The 20,390-nt window shown below is 46.1% G+C and overlaps 1 protein-coding gene and 1 long non-coding RNA gene across 2 annotated transcripts in view; both read left to right on the forward strand.

Moving 5' to 3' along the window:
* The window catches only part of LOC141106834 (uncharacterized), a 159,667-nt gene that overhangs the window by 119,555 nt on the left and 19,722 nt on the right, over nt 1-20,390 (forward strand). The window contains 1 exon segment of the mRNA XM_073597763.1: nt 18,711-20,090. Coding sequence (XP_073453864.1) covers nt 18,711-20,090 — 1,380 coding nt within the window.
* Nucleotides 9,100-16,540, forward strand: LOC141105025 (uncharacterized). The gene is made up of 3 exons (XR_012235528.1): nt 9,100-9,151; nt 15,584-15,695; nt 16,472-16,540. It is a non-coding gene; the product is annotated as an uncharacterized lncRNA (long non-coding RNA).

A 20,390-nucleotide genomic window follows, 5' to 3' on the forward strand; every position in this document is an offset into this window, starting at 1 on the left:
ATGTGGGGAAGAAGCACACCCTGATATACACCTCAGATATACTCCATGGCTGATCTTCATCATGGAAGAAACAGTTGATAAGGAGATCAGAGATCACCAAAGACATGGATGAAGTGTTGTACCGTGTTGGCCATTGATAGCAGGAGAAAAATAAAAATGGAGTCATTACCTCTCATTGGCTGAGTACATTTTGTGGTGGAAGATTTCACAAACACTTACAGGTCTGTTTTGTAAAACTCCTTGAAGAAATATGATGCACATTCACCCAACTGTGATAAATTTTGCGCATATTTTATTCCTTATGATGATTTCCTATGATCATTGGCTCCATCTTGTGGCCATAATGCGGTGTTGCACTAGTTTTACTGATGAAGGTATTTTAGGGAAAAATACTGCATTATAAACACTAGATGGCGCTGAGGATCATAGGAAATCACTGTGTTCATTATAAAATGGACAGAATTTTTCACGGCTGGGCAAATGTTTGTCACAATCATCAACTAATATTCTATAAAATAGACCCCTTAGTTTCCTCCATCAGACGTGATTTCATACAAATAACTGACATCATACACTTATGAGTACAGAAGACTTCGAAGAACGTGAGTGAATAAAGCCAACAATATTATACCAACCATTGATATAGAAAGGACAATTCTACATTTGGTCATTAGGTGGCGCTAAGTAGGGGGGTTAGGGCCATCTAGTGGCCAAATGTGGTATTTTCCATTTTAAATCAATGGAAAACATATGAAAAGCTCAGCAAATAGCCGAATAACATACATTTTTTCCCCCGATACCCAGAGAAGGAATGTACATGCACTTTATCCGGGCAAATTACTGTGCAAATTATTTCTGAATAGACCCCTAAGTGTCAGGAGATGTTTATTTAACCACCTCCCGCCCATCCATTATACATATACAGTTGGACGGGAGATTTGTCTATTTAGGGGAACGTACCCGTACATCCTCCCACTGTACCCCTCGGGGGCGTGTAGCGGTGGGACCTGGGATCGTTGTGTCTCTTGGACACCGCCAATTACAGATCAGGGTACAGGGCCCAATCAATATCTGTACCAGTGTCACTGACATACCAGTACCTGATCACCGTCACACCAGTACCATGTGACCAGTGCAGCCAGTAATATCTGTACCAGTGTCACTGACATACTAGTTCCTGATCACCGTCACACCAGTACAGAGCCACCAGAAACACGAATGCCATGTCCAAAAAAGGGTACAGAAGTGAGGGGGGGGGGGTTCAGATTCTGACCATGACAGATGAGAGTAGCTGGAAGGAGCTCTAACTGTCAGATTGGGATTCTGAATATGAACCTGTGGAGAGCAAAGTTTCAGTGACTGATTAAGAAGATGAAAGGATCCCAACAAAGAGAAAGAAGCCAATCAGCAGCAGGTGAGCGCCAGCAGCACAGTACATCCTGGTTATTACAGATGGGACGAACGACCCCCTGTTCGGTTTGCGGCAGAACTCTCGAACATCGAGAAAGTTTGGAACTGAATAACGAACCCCATTGAAGTCTATGGGACCCTAACTGGAAAAATCAAAAGTGCTCATTTTGAAGACTTATATGCAAGTAATTGGGCATACAAAGGGTATGGGGGTCTGGGTAATGCCCTGGGGGACATGTATCAATGGAAAAAAAGTTTGTAAAAAACATAATTTTTAAACGAGCAGTGATTTATTAATGCTTAAAGTGAACCGTAAAAATGAAAAATTCCCTTACATATAGTGCCTGGGGGGGGTCCCCTTTGTCTGCCTGTAAAATGGCGCATCTGTACCATGTATAGAACCTGCTGCAGCAAGACTGACATTTCTAAAGAAAAAAATATGACATTTTCCCTGCAAGCTTTCTTTTGTAAACAACGGCTTGGGGAGCCAGTCTGTATAATGAGGCCACAATGTAGTGCACTGGGAACAAGATTAGAGATTTTTTTTTATAAATTCTGGTGTTTTTCGCAGACTTTGGATAGAAGTCACAGGTGCGGAAAAATTGTTGTTTGGGTGTTGGTGGCGCCTTAATACTGTAACCCTATAGAGGTGAATCAAGTAATGGCTGTGCATCATCAAGAAGTAAGTGGCTAATGCTATGTTCAAATAACTCAGCTGACTCCTCCATGCCTGATGATGGCGCTATGGCAGGAGTAGCAAGGGACAAGAAGGCAGGTTTAGCCACTCTGGCAGCTGCGGTGGATGTGCACTAGTCTCTGCTTAGGTGAGGAAGGTTTAGTAAGCCATTCCACTGCCTCCTCTGCATGCTGTGGCTGGATAGCATGGGCAACATCACTAAACAGTGGAAATGGAGCCCCGCCTGAGGACTTACCACGTCCACCTTTGCCTGTGGACACATACGCTGCTGGCCCTCTCACAGTGCCATGGGAACGTCTGCCTCTCCTTGTTGTCCTCCCAGACATGATGGGGGGGTTATTACCCAAATGTAATAGAAATGGGGAAATGTGTACTTAGATGCACTTTAATCAATGGGAAGTGTTGTTTGGTGCACTTTAACTTGAGTACTCACTACACAGACACACTCCACTGGCGCACGTCAATATACTGCAATAAAAGTACACTAATGCACCTTAATATACTGCAGTAAAAGTACACTAACGCACCTTAATATACTGCAATAAAAGTACACTAGCGCACCTCAATATACTGCAATAAAAATGCACTAGCACACGTCAATATACTGCAATAAAAGTACACTAATGCACCTTAATATACTGCAGTAAAAGTACACTAACGCACCTCAATATACTGCAATAAAAGTACACTAGCACACCTCAATATACTGCAGTAAAAGTACACTAATGCACCTTAATATACTGCAATAAAAATGCACTAACGCACCTCAATATACTGCAGTAAACCTGCCCTTCTCAGGGCTGGGCTCAGCCCTTCCTTCTCTGAGCTGGGCCGCTCAGCTGTCGGCTAATTGCCAGCTCCCATCTCTCTACATAGTTACCCAGCTGTTGATGATATCCTGCTCATCAGTCCTGCCTACTTAGGCCGTCCAGTCCAGAGGATCTGTGCCTTCGCCTTGGTCAACATCACAGAAACTATCTCCTGCGATCCTTTTCAAGACCTGCTTTGCTGACATCCCTTCTGGCTCCAGATCCTGCTTGCTGTTCCACTACATTGATACCTGACTTCTGGCTTGGCTGACTATCTGTTCCGGTTACTGAACTATGTTTTGACTACGTTTGTTCTTTTTACTTTATTATTAAACAAGTGTGATTTAACTGTACTTCTGTCTCCGTCTGATTTCATGGTTTTTGACAGTAGACGAAGGCCATGAATTCAGAAGATGCAGTCAATCCACTTGTTGGTAATATTTTTTTCAGATTGGATGAAGTGGATCACCACATGGATCAGTTTGCCATGGCGTTACAAACACTCTTGAGTCACATGGCTCACCAGGAATATCCCACTGTGGCCGCCCCGGTACAACCTATGTTGCAGGCTGACCCTGCTGCTGCTCCAGTCTCTGTGCAGGCACCTGCCTCGAGTATTACCTCTATAAGAGGTATGTCTGGTTCCGCTCCACTTCCCCAGCGATTTGGGGGCGATCCAGTCCAATGCAGAGGGTTTCTCAACCAGGTTGAGATATACTTTGAGATGCTGCCCCAGGCGTTTCCCACGGACAGAAGCAAAGTAGGTTTCGTGATATCTTTGCTTTCTGAGAGAGCCTTGGCCTGGGCAACCCCTCTATGGGAGACGCAAAAACATGTTGTCTTGTGCTACCCTGAGTTTGTGGCTTCGTTTAAAAGGGTATTTGACATTCCCACACGCTCTGCTTTTGCTGCCAAGTGCCTCATGTCCATCGAACAGAGTGTGAGAACTGTTGCCAATTACGCCATTGAATTTCGTACTCTGGCAGCAGAGGTTGCTTGGAACAATGAGGCCCTCATGGCTGCTTTTTATCATGGTCTCTCGGATACCATCAAGGATGAGATAGCAGCCCGAGATATACCCACTGAGCTGGAGAGCTTGATCTCGTTTGCTGTCCTCATTGACTCCAGACTCAGAGAAAGACGCTCTTTTAAGGAGCGCTTGTGGAAGCCTCCTGTGCGTTTGCCTCCGAGCTTTGCAGTCCCACCAATGCTTCCCTCACCTCCCATGACTCCTGGTACCGAGTCGGTCAGTGAGGATGAACCCATGCACTTGGGTTTCGTGCGTCTCTCTATGGATGAGAGAGCCTTTAGGAGGAGGGAGAGATTGTGCCTATATTGTGGGCAGGCAGGTCACTTTTTGAAGTCTTGTCCTACCCATCCTGGGAACACCCGAACCTTGAGGTCCTGTCATGGACGACCTTAGGTGGTGTTGTGTCCTCCCCAGTTATCCAGAAGGATAAGCCCCTGGTTTCGGTAACCCTTTCTTGGGCTAAGTCGTCTATCAAGATACAGGCTCTAATCAACGCTGGGGCTGCAGGCCTGTTCATTGATGGTGCCTTTGTATCAAAGCACTCGATTCCACTGTAGCCGCGTGACACTCCACTTGCCATTGAGGCTCTTGACGGGAGACCTCTACAGCCTGCCCATGTGTCTCATGAGACGGTTCCGTTGTCCATGGCTGTAGGGGCTCTTCACAATGAGATAATGCAATTCCAAGTGATTTCCTCTCCTAAGTTTCCGTTTGTTATTGGTTATCCTTGGTTACAGAGGCACAACCCCTCTTTTGATTGGCTCCGTGCTGAGGTTCTCTCCTGGTCGCCACAATGCAGTGAGACATGCTTCCAGCAGGTAGCCAAGGTCCTGTGTACCTCTTCACTCTCCTCCCTGCCAGAGGAGTACCGTGATTTTAGCAATGTCTTTGACAAAGGTCAAGCCAGTAGTTTGCTTCCACACCGGCCGTATGATTGCGCAATTGACCTTCAACCTGGTTCCATACCTCCTCATGGCCGGGTTTACCCTTTGTCGGTCTTGGAGGATAAGGCCATGGAGGAGTATGTTGCAGACGCACTTTCTCGAGGTCTCATCCGCAAATCCTCGTCTCCTGCTGGTGCTGGTTTCTTCTTTGTGAAGAAGAAGAGTGGTGAACTGAGACCTTGTATTGATTATAGGGGTCTCATTTGTTTCACGATTAAAAATGCCTATCTGATTCCAATGATTACGGAGTTATTTGACCGCCTCAAGGGAGCAACGGTTTTCACAATGCTTGATTTGAGAGGGGCATACAATCTTGTGAGGATTAAAGAGGGCGACGAGTTGAAAACTGCGTTTAATACCAGAACAGGCCATTATGAGTACCTCGTAATGCCTTTTGGCCTTTGTAACGCCCCTGCAGTTTTCCAAGTATTTATTAATGATGTCCTCTGAGATTTGTTGCAGTTATGTGTGGTGGTTTATCTCGATGATATTCTCATATTTTCCAAGTCCCTGGAGAGCCACCACACAGATGTCATGTGCTTCAGAAACTAAGAGAGAACAATTTCTATTGTAAACTGGAGAAGTGCGAGTTCCATCGTGAACAGGTTAAATTCCTGGGTTATGTCATTTCTACTGCTGGTCTTTCGATAGACCAAGAGAAACTTTCGGCAGTCCTACTGTGGCCCCGACCCGTGGGTTTACGTCCTCTGCAGCGTTTCCTGGGCTTTGCCAACTATTATCGGAAGTTTATTCGTAACTTCTCGTCTCTGGTCAAGCCCTTGACTGATATGACCAGAAAGGACGGTAACCCACAGAGTTGGTATCCAGAGTCAGTTAAGGCCTTTGAGAGTCTCAAGGCTGCCTTTGTTTCTGCCCTTGTGTTGGAACATCCTGATCCTACTTTACCTTTTATCCTTGAGGTTGATGCTTCTGAGACTGGTGTTGATGCCCTTCTGTCTCAACGTTCTACATCTGAGAGTGCTATGCATCCTTGTGGCTACTTTTCCAAGAAATTGTCACCCGTGGAGTGCAATTACGAAATTGGTGACAGAGAGCTGTTGGTGATCATTTTAGCCCTGAAAGAATGCAGACATCTCCTCAAAGGTTCCACTGTGCCGCTTCTCATTCTTACGGACCCCAAGAATCTCACATTCTTGTCTGAGGCTACTCTCCCAGAAGGGCGCGATGGGCTCTTTTCTTGTCAAGTTTCAATTACATTGTCTCATTCTTATCCAGGTACTAAGAATGTAAGGGCTGATGCTTTGTGACGACAATTTTCCTCCACTTCCAAGATGAAGTCGGTTCTGGTTCCTCCTGATCGTATTCTGGCTACGGTCTCACTTCTTTGTGTGACAAAATTCTTGCTGCTCAGGTCCTGAGAAACCTTGTGACCGCTGCTTTGTCCCAGAGAGTCTCCATACTGCCGTGCTGCAGACTTACCATTCTCCCAAGGCTGCTGGCCACCCTGGGAAGAATCAACTTGTTTGGGCCATTTCCCAACAATTCTGGTGGCCTACTCTACATGCTGATGTAGCCGCCTTTGTAGATGCCTGTTCCGTGTGTGCTCAGAGTAAGACTCCACGACATCTTCCAGTGGGCCTCCTACAACCCATACCCAATGGAGAGAGGCCCTGGACCCACCTGTCTATGGATTTCATTGTGGAGTTACAAAACTCCCAGGGCAACACAGTTATCCTTATGGTGGTTGACCTGTTCTCGAAAATGTGTCATTGTATTCCACTTAAGAAGTTGCCCATTTCTAAGGAACTGGCTTACATTTTTGCTCGGGAGATCTTTCGCTTACATGGGCTACCCAAGGTGATTGTCTCGGACAGGGGTAGTCAGTTTGTGTCCAGGTTCTGGCGAGCCTTTTGTGCACAGTTGGGAATTCAGCTTGCTTTCTGCTCTGCGTATCACCTGCAGCCTAATGGGGCTGCAGAACGAGCCAATCAGTCCTTGGAGCAATTCCTACAATGCTATATTTCTGACCATCATAACAACTGGTCAGACCTATTACCGTGGGCAGAGTTTTCCCGCAAGAGTGCCTTGAATTCAGCTTCCCGATTTTCCCCGTTTATGGCGAATTATGGTTTCCAACCTTCCATGTTGCCTGACTCATTTGTTCCGCAGAGTATTCCTGCTTTAGAGGAGCATCTCCGTGGTCTTCATTCCACTTGGGCACAAGTCCAGGAGGCTTTGCGACATGCTAATAATAGGTACAGACTCCATGAAGACCGCAGACGCCTGCCTGCGCCTTCCTACCTGGTTGGGGACAGGGTCTGGCTGTCATCTCACAACCTCCCCCTCAAACCTGTTGGTCCTTTGAGGGGGAGGGGTCATTGAGGTGGGGGGTACTATCAGGGCTGGGCTCAGCCCTTCCTTTTCTGAGCTGGCCGCTCAGCTGTCAGCTAATTGCCAGCTCCCATCTCTCCACAGTTACTCAGCTGTTGATGATATCCTGCTCGTCAGTCCTGCCTACTTAAGCCGTCCAGCCCAGAGGATCTCTGCCTTCGCCTTGGTCAACATCACAGAGACTATCTCCTGCATTCCGGTTTAAAGACTTGCTCGGCTGACATCCCTTCTGGCTCTAGATCCTGCTTGCTATTTCACTATACTGATCCCTGACCTTCTGGCTTGGTTGACTATCCATTCCAGTTACCAAACTATTGGCTATGTTTTGACTATATTTGTTCTATAAACTTTTATTTATTAACTAGTGTGATTTAACTGTACTTCTGTCTTTGTCTGATTTCATGGTTTCTGACACATAGGAAATCACTGTGTTCATTATAACATGACCAGAATTTGTCATGGCTAAGCAAATGTTTGTCACAATTAGGGATAGTCCCGATGTTCGAGTCGAAAGTAAGTTTGACTCGAACATCGGGTGTTCGTTTGTTCGTAGAACAAACAAACATATGGGATCACTCGTAGCAAGTTCGCTCGCCGCGGTGCGCCCAATAATGCACTGCGAGATGGCAGTGCATTGAGGGCTGCTGATTGGCCAAAGCATGCACCTGACCTGCATGCTTTTGTCAATCACAGCATGAAGTGCTGTGAGAGCCATGATTGGCCAAAAGAAGAGTGCCTTTGCTACCCAGTGCCGCCAGAGAGAGAGAGAGAGCCATGCTACCCAGTGCCGCCAGAGAGCGAGAGCCACGCTACCCAGCGCCAGAGAGAGAACCACGATACACAACGCCAGAGAGAGAGCCATTCTACCCAGTGCCGCCAGAGAGAGAGAGCCATGCTACCCAGTGCCAGAGAGAGAGCCACGATACACAGCGCCAGAGAGAGAGCCATTCTACCCAGTGCCGCCAGAGAGAGAGAGAGAGCCATGCTACCCAGTGCCAGAGAGAGAGCCACGATACAGAGTGCCAGAGAGAGAGCCATTCTACCCAGTGCCACCAGAGAGAGAGAGCCATGCTACCCAGTGCCGCCAGAGAGAGAGAGCCATGCTACCCAGTGCCAGAGAGAGAGCCACGATACACAGCGCCAGAGAGAGAGACATTCTACCCAGTGCCGCCAGAGAGAGAGAGCCACGCTACCCAGTGCCAGAGAGAGAGCCACGATACACAGCGCCAGAGAGAGAGCCATTCTACCCAGTGCCACCAGAGAGAGAGAGCCATGCTACCCAGTGCCGCCAGAGAGAAAGAGAGCCACGCTACCCAGCGCCAGAGAGAGAGAGCCACGCTACCCAGCGCCAGAGAGAGAGCCACGCTACCCAGCACCACCAGAGAGATCCACGCTGCCCAGCGCCACCAGAGAGAGAAAGACTGAGCCACTGCCAGGGTACAGATATGCTACACTACTAACCATAATCGCCCCGGGGAACCCAGAGTGAGCGATCGTCCAGCCGGAGGGATCACTGCTGTAGTTTCGCTGGGTCTGGTAAGAGGGTCTGTCGGCCATTATCCATTACTTATCCTAGGGACTGTACTACGCCTGCTGTCTCTGACCATGACAATGTGATAATGACATTGTCGAAAAGGGGCGGCACATGGGTGACCCTAAAATGATGCCCCCCCCGAAAAAAGTTCTGTGGACGCCCATGATATACAGTACATACACACAGCACAAGGCCGTGTTCACACTACGAGACGTTTCTCGGGGGGCTGCAGTTCCTCTGAGCTCCACAAGGTGGCGAGCTTCTCACTTCTACCATAGAGACAGGAAGTGATGTCAGGTACAGACAGGAAGTTCCGGGTGAGAGGCGAGTCGGGAGGAAAAAGAGGAGATTTTGCTGGAAGGGGCAGTAGAGGAGGTAATAAGATCTTATTTTCTATTTACACCCAGTAACCCCCCGTCATGTCCGTCCTCTTCCTCCATAGTCACTGTGATGTCTTTTATCTCCAGCAGATGATGATACACACATATATAGTGTGGAGACCTACATTAACCCCTTCAGGGGCAGAACAATCCCCCACTTACGGGCCGGGACATTCTCCTCATTTTGGAGATAAATTCTAGTAATATATTCCTCTAAACAAACAGCACTGACAATAAATAGACAAGACAATGACCATCCTGACCATACATGGCCTACAAAGGACAATTTTTACACTACACAGGCAGCCAATTGAAAATCATTACACTATGCAGCCAGCACAATGATGGAGTCCCGGGGTCAGGAGTATGGAGCATAGAGACCCTTACATTACTGGTCAGGAGGAAGAAAACATTCCCCAGCCTGCCATGAAGAATATGTTCCATCACTGGTGTCAGAGGGAGGAAAATACTAAGGGAAGTAGAGGAGCTGAGGAACATCTCAGGGGGTACTGAGGCTAGAGGATTTTGGGGCCCCTGAGGGGGTAGTGGAGTTGAAGGACTCTGGACCCTTGATCGGGTTGATGGGCAATAGGGCTCTGAGGGAAGAGGAGACTGTAGGACTCAGGGGGACTGTATGGTAGGGAGGGGAGCTTTTGGTCTACTTACTTTTCAGACCTCCTTACAGAACTCCTGTAGGGAAATGGAGGCAACCTTCACCTTCTTACCATCTCACTGGTCAAATAAAATTTTCCAAGATACCAAGTGGAATGAAGAAGGGCAGTCCTTCACCCCTTGCTGGTCACATGTACCTAGAGGAGGTCTGTTTGTACAGCATTGCCTAATGGATGGTCAGGGTTCAGTGCTATGCATACAGGGGGCAGTCCTATTCCTTCCAATGACACAGGCTCTGGCAGTGCTTGGTGTTGAATTCAGAGCCCCAGGAACCCACCACCACCCTGTACAATGTCCTGGATACTACAGTATACTTGGCAACCAAGGGAACTCCCCCCCGATGCCCTCCTCCTACCCACACTGGGCTGCCATTGGAGGGAAGAGAACATGCTCCTCCCCCACAGCTCTCTACCAGCAGCATCCTCATATTATCCAATCCAATCCCTTCTCTTACTGCAGAGAGTGACATCACTCCTGTCAGTCAGCAGGCTGCCGGTGATTGGAGCCTTGCAGCCGGAGTTCTGGCAATTATCCTGATCAGCAGACAACTCTGGGCCAAAAGTCAGCAAGTTCCTCTTAGGATGCACAAAAACTCTGGATGGCTGCACTTTGTAAAATTTAAATTTGGAATTCATGTGCATCCTAGTCTTCAGGTAACGAGCTGGTCATTGCACCTGCGGTTACAAGGATAGCGAGAGAGACCATATAGCAGACCCACCTAGAGCTGAGTCCATTTGTGTAGGAAGTTCCCCTTCCTGGACATCATGATGACCCTCCATTGACCTCACAGCACTGCCTCAGAGCAAACAAGTCAACAAAAGGATTGTATTTATCATTTCTTGTCTGCAGATCTAATACTAATAAAATCCAGTTCAGAAACCAAACACACCCAACAGAGGAAAGGGAATTTCTGATCCGGCAGGCCAAGAGGGTCCCGAGTAGGGATGGGTGAACATGAGTTCGGGCTGAACATTAGTTGTTCGTCCATTCGACGGACACCTGAATTGTCGGGGTGTTTGACCGTTTGTTCGGCCCGCCGAATGACCACAATGCACTGAGCCACCACACAGTGCATTGGTATCCCTGATTGGCTGAAGCAATGAAAGCTTTGCCCAATCAGGGCACAAAGCACTGTCAAAGCCATGATTGGACGCTGTCATGATGAATCCATCCAATCATGGCTCATTGCTCTTAGTCCCCACACTATAAAAGTATTCTTTCAATAGCAGCCATTTGCAGTGTGATATCGGCATGGAGAGAGATAGAACAGGGCTCTGTTCAGTGCTACTAGACAGTTAGTGTGCTATTCTGATTCTATTGTCAGTGTAGAATATCAGTTTAGTGTGAATATCCATCAGTGTGAGTGTAGTGACCATTCATTTTTACATTAGTGTCAGCTTATTTTGTCAGGGCAGGTTTGCTGCAGTATTTTTCTGTCCGTTCGTGCAAGTTTAACGCCGTATATTTCAGAGCGTTACTGCCAGTTTAACGCTGTATATTTCTGTGCGTTACTGCAAGTTTAACATTGTGTATTTCAGAGCGTTACTGCAAGTTTAACGTATATTTCTGTGCGTTACTGCCAGTTTAACGCTGTATATTTCAGAGCGTTACTGCCAGTTTAACGCTGTATATTTCTGTGCGTTACTGCAAGTTTAACGCTGTATATTTCTGTGCGTTACTGCAAGTTTAACGTTGTATATTTCTGTGCGTTACTGCAAGTTTAACGCTGTATATTTCTGTGGGTTACTGCAAGTTAATGCCGTATATTTCAGAGCGTTACTGCAAGTTTAACATTGTATATTTCTGTGCGTTACTGCCAATTTAACGCTGTATATTTCAGAGCGTTACTGCCAGTTTAATGCTGTATATTTCTGTGCGTTACTGCAAGTTTAACGTTGTATATTTCTGTGCGTTACTGCAAGTTTAACGCCGTATATTTCAGAACGTTACTGCAAGTTTAACGTTGTATATTTCTGTGCGTTACTGCAAGTTTACCTCCGTACATTTCTGTGTGTTATTGCACATTTGATTCAAAGTCTTTACCAAGTAACTATAGACCTGTTAGTTTACCTTCTATAGTCGGGAAGATACAGGAGAGTTTAGCCACTTACCGACCGACTCCTGTGCATATACGTCGGCACTTTGAAGGTGGATATCTCGGTAACGGAAGCAGCTGCTGCCACAACCGGGGTATCCATCTTTTCAGGAGCCGGTCGTGTTTCCGATAATGGTGGTCTCTGCGGGGGATTCGCCGGGAGATCACTGTTATCGGTGGCGGTAGAGGTGCCACCCCCCTCTCGCCGCTCTCCCTCCGCCGCTTACCTGAGCCGTCGGTAGTGGCTGAGGCGATCGGGACCTGTCATGTCCGTGGTATGGAGATGAGTGAGGGAAAGATGGCCCCCACCCGTCTCCATACCATAGGAGGGCGGAAGCGACGTCATAACATCAGCTCCGTCCATACGTCTTAAAGGCATTTTTTTTGTTGTCATTTTTTCAAATTACAATTTTTTTTTTTTTTTTTATTTATTTAAGTCCAAATGTGAGATCTGAGGAATTTTTGACCCCAGATCTCATATTTAAGAGGACCTGTCATACTTTTTTCTATTACCAGGGATCTTTACATTCCTTGTAATAGGAATAAAAGTGATCATTTAAAAAAAAAAAAACAATGAAAAAATAAATAAAATAAAGTAAAATAAATAAGAAAACATTTTTTTTTCAAAGCCCCCCGTCCCGACGAGCTCGCGCGCAGAAGCGAACGCATACGTTAGTAGCGCCCGCATATGAAAACGGTGGTCAAACCACACATGTGAGGTATCACCGTGACCGGTAGAGCGAGAGCAATAATTCTAGCCCTAGACCTCCCCTGTAACTCAAACCATGCAACCTGTAGAATTTTTTAAACGTTGCCTATGGAGATTTTTATTGGTAAAAGTTTGTCACCATTCCACGAGCGGGGCGCAGTTTTGAAGCGTGACGTGTTGGGTATCAATTTACTTACTTACTTTCACAATATAAAAAATAATTGGGCTAACTTTACTGTTGTCTTATTTTTTTTATTCAAAAAGGTGAATTTTTCCCCAAAAAAGTGCGCTTATAAGACCGCTGTGCAAATACGGTGCGAAAAAAAGTATTGCATTGACCACCATTTTATTCTCTAGGGTGTTAGAAAAAAAAACAATATATAATGTTTGGGGGTTCTAAGTAATTTTCTAGTAAAAAAAAAAAAACAGTTTTAAACATGTAAACACCTAAAATCCAAAACGAGGCTGGTCCTTAAGTGGTTAACCGCTCGCCGTCCCGCCGTCAAATGACGGCTGGGCGGTACGGCTCTCGACACTCACACTGACAGAGGAGAGCCGATCAGCGGCTCTCTCCTCACAGGGGGACAGCTAGGTATGTAATCAGGGCACTGATCATCGGTGCCCTCATTACAATTAAGTGCCCACCAGTGCCAACAATTGCCACCGATCTTTGTGTCAGTTACTGACATTTCACCGAGAGCCTGCTCACTTCATTCCTCTTTTGTCAACATTTTGTATACGTAATATGATGTACGAACTGCAACCAGCCTTGTACTGTCCATTGTAAAAATCAATAAATAACTATGGTTAAAAAAAAAAGGAGTCCATGGACTGAATCTATTCACCCCTGATATGCAGCGTACACAGTGCCCGAGTGCCCGAATGCTCAGTCCGCCCCTGGATCACACCAAAGTCCGACGGATTCGTACGTGATGACGTACGACCGGACTAAAATAAGGAAGTTGATAGCCACTTGCCAATAGCTGCCCTAACGTCGGTTTTCGTCCGTCGGTCTACCATACAGATGAGCGGACTTCTGGATCCGGCGGAGTTACGACGTAAAGATTTGAAGCATGTTCCAGATCTAAAGTCCATCAGATTTTCGGCTGGAAAAGTCAGCTGAAGGTCCGATGAAGCCCACACACGCTCGGATTGTCCGTCGGACCAGTCCGGTCAAAAAGTCCGCCCGTGTGTACACGGCATAAGATATGTACGGTTTTACTCCTTTGCAGTGACTCACGCTTCATTCGATCGGGTATAAATCCAACTATGAGTAAATGTTTTACTGATATATCACTCTGTTGGTTGAGAGGGAGCAGGAATCTCCTTGTAATTCATTAATCCTCAAAATAAATTATTAGAACGGCCGAGCGCAGTGTATGGAATGTTTTGTTCTTTGTATTTGATAAGTTGTATTATTTAGCAGTTTGTGTTATCTGTATTTGTTAGCGGGGAATGCCCAAAGGCTATGTTCTGTACTTGAATCAAAAAGGGCTGGCAACTCGGATGCTCTTGAATAAAAGTCCTTTATTGGTTACATGGGTACAGGCTATACTCTGACGCGTTTCGGCTAAGAAGCCTTCATGCTTTGAAGGCTTCTTAGCCGAAATGCGTCAGTTATGGCCTGTACTCGTGTACCCATGTAACCAATAAAGGACTTTTATTCAAGAGCACCCGAGTTGCCAGCCCTTTTTGATTCAAGTATTGTATTTGGGGCCTGAACGTCCTGGCTAGAGCACCGGATCACAGCTCGTGGACTTTCATATTGGCAGTGGAGCTGGGGTAACATTTTGTTTCTTCTATGTTCTGTACTTATACAAATCATCTTCAATAAAAATTTTTTTTTTTTTAAATTACGTTTTTTTACAAACCTTTTTTTCATTCATACATGTCCCCCCCCACCCGGGGGCTGTACCCGGACCCCCATAATCTTTGTTTGCCCAATTACTTGCATATAAGCCTTCAAAATGGGCACTTTTGATTTTTCCAGTTTGGGTCCCATAGACTTCAATAGGGTTCGTTATTCGCTTCCGAACTTTCCCAATGTTCGAAAGTTCTGATGCGAACCGAACTGGGGGGGGGGGGGGGGTCATTCAGCCCATCTCTAGTCCCGGGTCCTCTAAGAGGTGCGTTCTCCCTCCTCCCCTTCTTGTTGCTGACCTGGAAGTGACATGTATGACGTGACTTCCAGGTGCTCATTGACAGTTCCCCCCCCCCCAAAAAAAATTGAGGACCCCCCCGCGCCACCACATATACACGCGTACAAACCTAAACGCGTGCAGCGGGGCGTCTACGCCTGATAAGGCTGACTGCGCTACACATGTTACATATCACCGTAACAATAACTGATGACCTATAGGGGACTTTCAAAGCAGATATATATATATATTAAATTTCGGGTACTGAAGTTTGTCGCCATTTCACAGGCGCACACAAACCTAAGGTTTGACATGTTTGGTATCTATTTACTCAGTGCAACCTCATCTTTTATATTTTGCCAAAGAAATTGGTAATTTATTGCGATTTTGTGCCCTAAAATTAACTGTCATTGTGTTTTTTTTACTGACCTAGACCTTTGCGGTAATATTGCGTGACAAAAAAATTTGGAGCAACCACTATTTTATTCTCTAGGGTGTCTGCTTTACAAAATATATCAGGTTTTGGTAGTGGTGCAACGGATCAACAAACTCACTCAGATTGTACCTCGGATCAGAGATCAGGGATCGGATCATTTTCAGATCAGCAAGAAAAAAAGACAAATAAACATAATTCCGACTGTAATATTCACGTCATCTCCCCCACTGCCTGAGAAAGGGTTAAAGGATAAATTTACCTTGGGGAACATGTTACACCCGTAAGATTTATTAGATACAAAAAAATGGCTCCTAATATTTTTAGCTCCTATTATTGTGTGACCAATACCATCCAAATAATTCTTTCATTTCCCAAAGTTATCCGTCTACAAGGAGACCTGTATAGATGAGGATGGAGGAGGACCGGAGTCACATGACTGAGAAGATACTAAACCTCACCCTGGAGATCATCTACCTGCTGACCGGAGAGGTGAGGAGGATTCTGGGAGGTCACATGACATCACTCTTATCTCTATTAATAAAACACAGACCTGACCGGAGAGGTGAGGAGGATTCTGGGAGGTCACATGACATCACTCTTATCTCTATTAATAAAACACAGACCTGACCGGAGAGGTGAGGAGGATTCTGGGAGGTCACATGACATCACTCTTATCTCTATTAATAAAACACAGATCTGACCGGAGAGGTGAGGGGGATTCTGGGAGGTCACATGACATCACTCTTATCTCTATTAATAAAACACAGACCTGACCGGAGAGGTGAGGAGGATTCTGGGAGGTCACATGACATCACTCTTATCTCTATTAATAAAACACAGACCTGACCGGAGAGGTGAGGGGGATTCTGGGAGGTCACATGACATCACTCTTATCTCTATTAATAAAACACAGACCTGACCAGAGAGGTGAGGAGGATTCTGGGAGGTCACATGACATCACTCTTATCTCTATTAATAATACACAGACCTGACCGGAGAGGTGAGGAGGATTCTGGGAGGTCACATGACATCACTCTTATCTCTATTAATAAAACACAGACCTGACCGGAGAGGTGAGGAGGATTCTGGGAGGTCACATGACATCACTCTTATCTCTATTAATAAAACACAGACCTGACCGGAGAGGTGAGGAGGATTCTGGGAGGTCACATGACATCACTCTTATCTAGTCTGGTCAGTAGTCGATGTTCTTATTGTAGACATTTAGATGATTGATATCGGTTTATCTTTCTCCTGATCTGTAGGATTATGTTGTAGTGAAGAAGTCTAGTGGGGAGCCAATCTCAGGAGGATGGAGCAGGACCCAGAGCACCACCATGGTGCCTCCCCCTCCTTCTCCCTTACCTGAGAGGAACAAAGAGCAGAAGATCCTGGAACTGACCACCATGATGGTCCATCTGCTGACAGGAGAGGTGAGGAGGATTCTGGGAATTCTGGGACATTTCCAGTAACAGACAAGGGATGTGTCTGGATGGTGACTGTATCATTGTGTGTGTCAGGTTCCTATAAGGTGTCAGGATGTCACTGTCTATTTCTCCATGGAGGAGTGGGAGTATTTAGAAGGACACAAGGATCTCTACAAGGACGTCATGATGGACAATCAGCCGCCCCTCACATCACCGGGTAAGAGGAGACTTTATTGTAAAGGAGAGAGCAGTACGGAGGGTCCACCTAGATCCCCCATCATCTGATAAACACAAATTTTAAACGAAATGTCCCACACTCCGCTTGTGTGCTTTCGTCATATACCGCCTTCTCCAAGTCTGAATATAGATATCAGATATTCCAACCGCTAATAACAACAAACAAGGCAATACTCGTTTGGTTGCTGGACATGGACTGTTTATTGAAAACACAGGTAATACTCTGGAATATCCCCCCCCACCCCCTTTACATTCCGGGCAGGGTAGACTGTCCAATCAGCAGTGAGAGCTGTTGGAGGAATTTGCCCCACCAATCTCACCGCTAATCTACATACACATCCCATAATATCCAAGGCAGACAGACACAATAGAACATTGGAATAGAGCCCCACCCCAAACGATCACAGCAAATAGTACACAACAAAATGAGACAAAATGCCAACCACCAGAGTGGGGCAGAGACCATCATGGCCTCCTTAATAATGTCCTTCTGCATTACATAACAGAATATCTTCCTAAATGCTTGTAGCTCCCTCAAATGCCAGGGCCCATAGTCGGTAGGCAAGAGGCTAGCATTCAGTCCCCTCCAAAAGCCTCTGTCCCAGGTGAGTCTGTCACAACATTGAAACAATGTATTCAGTCAGTGTGTGTGTTTCCTACAGATGGATCCAGTAATGGGAACCCACCAGAGAGATGTCCTCATCCTCTGTATTCCCGGGATTCCACACAGGAAGGTCACATCATCCCTCACCATCATCAGGTAGATGATTGACAATTATTGGTAGTTATGATTTATACACAACATGTTTGTTACAATGAATGTTTTATTATATATTCAGAGTGGAAACCTCGGGGATGATACGATTGATGTTAAAGAAGAGTATAAAGAGGAGGATGAGGAGTATGGAGTGATGGAGGAGTTTTCAGAAGGACACAAGGATATGATGGAGCCACCTAATACCAGGAACCCACCAGAAAGATGTCCCCGTCCTCTGTATTCCCGGGATTCCACACAGGAAGATCACACCATCCCTCACTGTTACAAGGTTGGTGGGACGGAGAATCTAGAACATGAACTCATGGAGATGATGTGTGGAATTCTTTTGTGATGTCACAATAATAAAGCTTATATTTTACAGATGATATTCCCTCTCATTCTGTTGGTTTAGAGTGGAGATCCAATCGATATAGAATTTGAGGTTAAATCAGAAGAAGAAGAGAGGTATGTGAGGGATGATCAGCAGTCTATGGAGGAGGATGGAATAACGGGGACATTTATAGAGGAGGACACTCCTACAGAGATCAGCACAGGTGGGTCATTAACAATAAATACATTCCTCCACCCATACTGCTCACTGATTGGTCCAGAGTAGGGCGGGGACTGGGTGATATCAGCCTGTAATCCCCTGGTCACTTTCCTGAGCTGTGTTCCCCGTCCTGTATTCCTGTATTTCTCTCAGATAATCTTCCTTCTCTGTGCTGGCAGGAAAATTATGATTTTTGGTTTAGGCATTGCTCAGCCTAGGCACCTGGGGGATGTGTTTTTGGATCTTGGCAAAAGGGGGACCTACTCAATATTAGGTGGATGGTCATGATTTCATGGCTGATCTGTGTATTGTACGGTGCATACTGCTGACCCCTGCACTATATACTCTATGTTGTACATTACATAGTCCTGACACTCGTCCTATAATCCCCTCATCACTGTCACTCCTGTAAAAGACAGTTCTCGTTGTTTCCTCACTCTCTGACTAAGGTCCATGAATAAAGAAATGATCTGGTAGGAGATCAGAGGACCCATTTACTAGTTACCTTGAGGGGGGAATTGTAAGATCCTCAGAGACAAAGCTGCCTGATGTGGGCGGAGTCCTGGTTTAGGGGAACCAATCTGCTCATGTCTAGTAATAATCTTTGTATTTCTATTTTAGTAGATGGACGGGAGATGAGGAAAACCTCAGAGGATTGTCTCACTTTGTCTCCAGACTGTAAAGTAGAAGATGAGGACATCACACAGTATAGTCCAGGAGAAAACCCGACTACCTCAAATGTCCATCCGGCACCACACAGTGTAGATGGACCATCGTATTCCTCTTATCCTGAGGAACCTCAGACTGTGCGGGACGGTGCCGGACCATCGTATTCCTCTTATCCCGAGGAACCTCAGACTGTGCGGGACGGTGCCGGACCATCGTATTCCTCTTATCCTGAGGAACCTCAGACTGTGAGGGACGGTGCCGGACCATCGTATTCCTCTTATCCTGAGGAACCTCAGACTGTGAGGGACGGTGCCGGACCATCGTATTCCTCTTATCCTGAGGAACCTCAGACTGTGAGGGACGGTGCTGCCCTTCCAACAGATAAGAGGTTTCCCTGTCCTGAGTGCGGGAAGTTTTTTTCACAGAAGTCCACTCTTTACCGTCATCAGAGATCTCACAAGGGTGAGAAGCCATATTCCTGTACTGAGTGCGGGAAATGTTTTTCACAGAAGTCCACTCTTTACCGTCATCAGAGATCTCATAAGGGTGAGAAGCCGTATTCCTGTCCTGAGTGCGGGAAATGTTTTTCACAGAAGTCCCATTTTAACTTACATCAGAGAACTCACACGGGGGAGAAGCCGTATTCCTGTACTGAGTGTGGGAAATGTTTTTCACAGAAGGCCACTCTTTACCGTCATCAGAGATATCACAAGGGTGAGAAGCCGTATTCATGTACTGAGTGCGGGAAATGTTTTTTACTGGAGTCCATCCTGTACACCCATCAGAGGTCTCACACGGGGGAGAAACCATATTCCTGTCCTGAGTGCGGGAAATGTTTTCAAGAGAAGTCCAGTCTTTACCGCCATCAGAGATCTCACACGGGTAAAAAGCCGTTTTCCTGTACTGAGTGCGGGAAATGTTTTTCACACAATTCTAGTCTTAACTCACATCAGAGATTACACACGGGGGAGAAGCCGTATTCCTGTCCCGAGTGTGGTAAATGTTTTTCAAACAAGCCCAGTTTTTCTTTACATCAGAAATCTCACACAGGTGAGAAGCCGTATTCCTGTCTCGAGTGCGGTAAATGTTTTTCCAACAAGTCCAATCTTTCCACACATCAGAGATCTCACACGGGTGAGAAGCCGTATTTCTGTCCTCAGTGTGGGAAATGTTTTTCAGTGAAGTGCAATCTTTACAAACATAAGAAACTGCACACAGGGGAGAGTGAGGGAATTGTTCCTCACTGAAGTCCTATCTTCCTGTACATCAGGGGTCCCACACAACCCTCGAGGTGTATTAGTGAGTGCGGGAAATGTCTTGTATATGAATGTTGCTGGACATGTGGGGAAGAAGCACCTCCTGATATACACCTCAGATATACTCCATGGCTGATCTTCATCATGGAAGAAACAGTTGATAAGGAGATCAGAGATCACCAAAGACATGGATGAAGTGTTGTACCGTGTTGGCCATTGATGGCAGTAGAAAAATAAAAATGGAGTCATTACCTCTCATTGGCTGAGTACATTTTGTGGTGTAAACTC

This window comes from Aquarana catesbeiana, linkage group LG08 (assembly GCF_042186555.1).
Source record: "Aquarana catesbeiana isolate 2022-GZ linkage group LG08, ASM4218655v1, whole genome shotgun sequence".
NCBI lineage: Eukaryota > Metazoa > Chordata > Amphibia > Anura > Ranidae > Aquarana > Aquarana catesbeiana.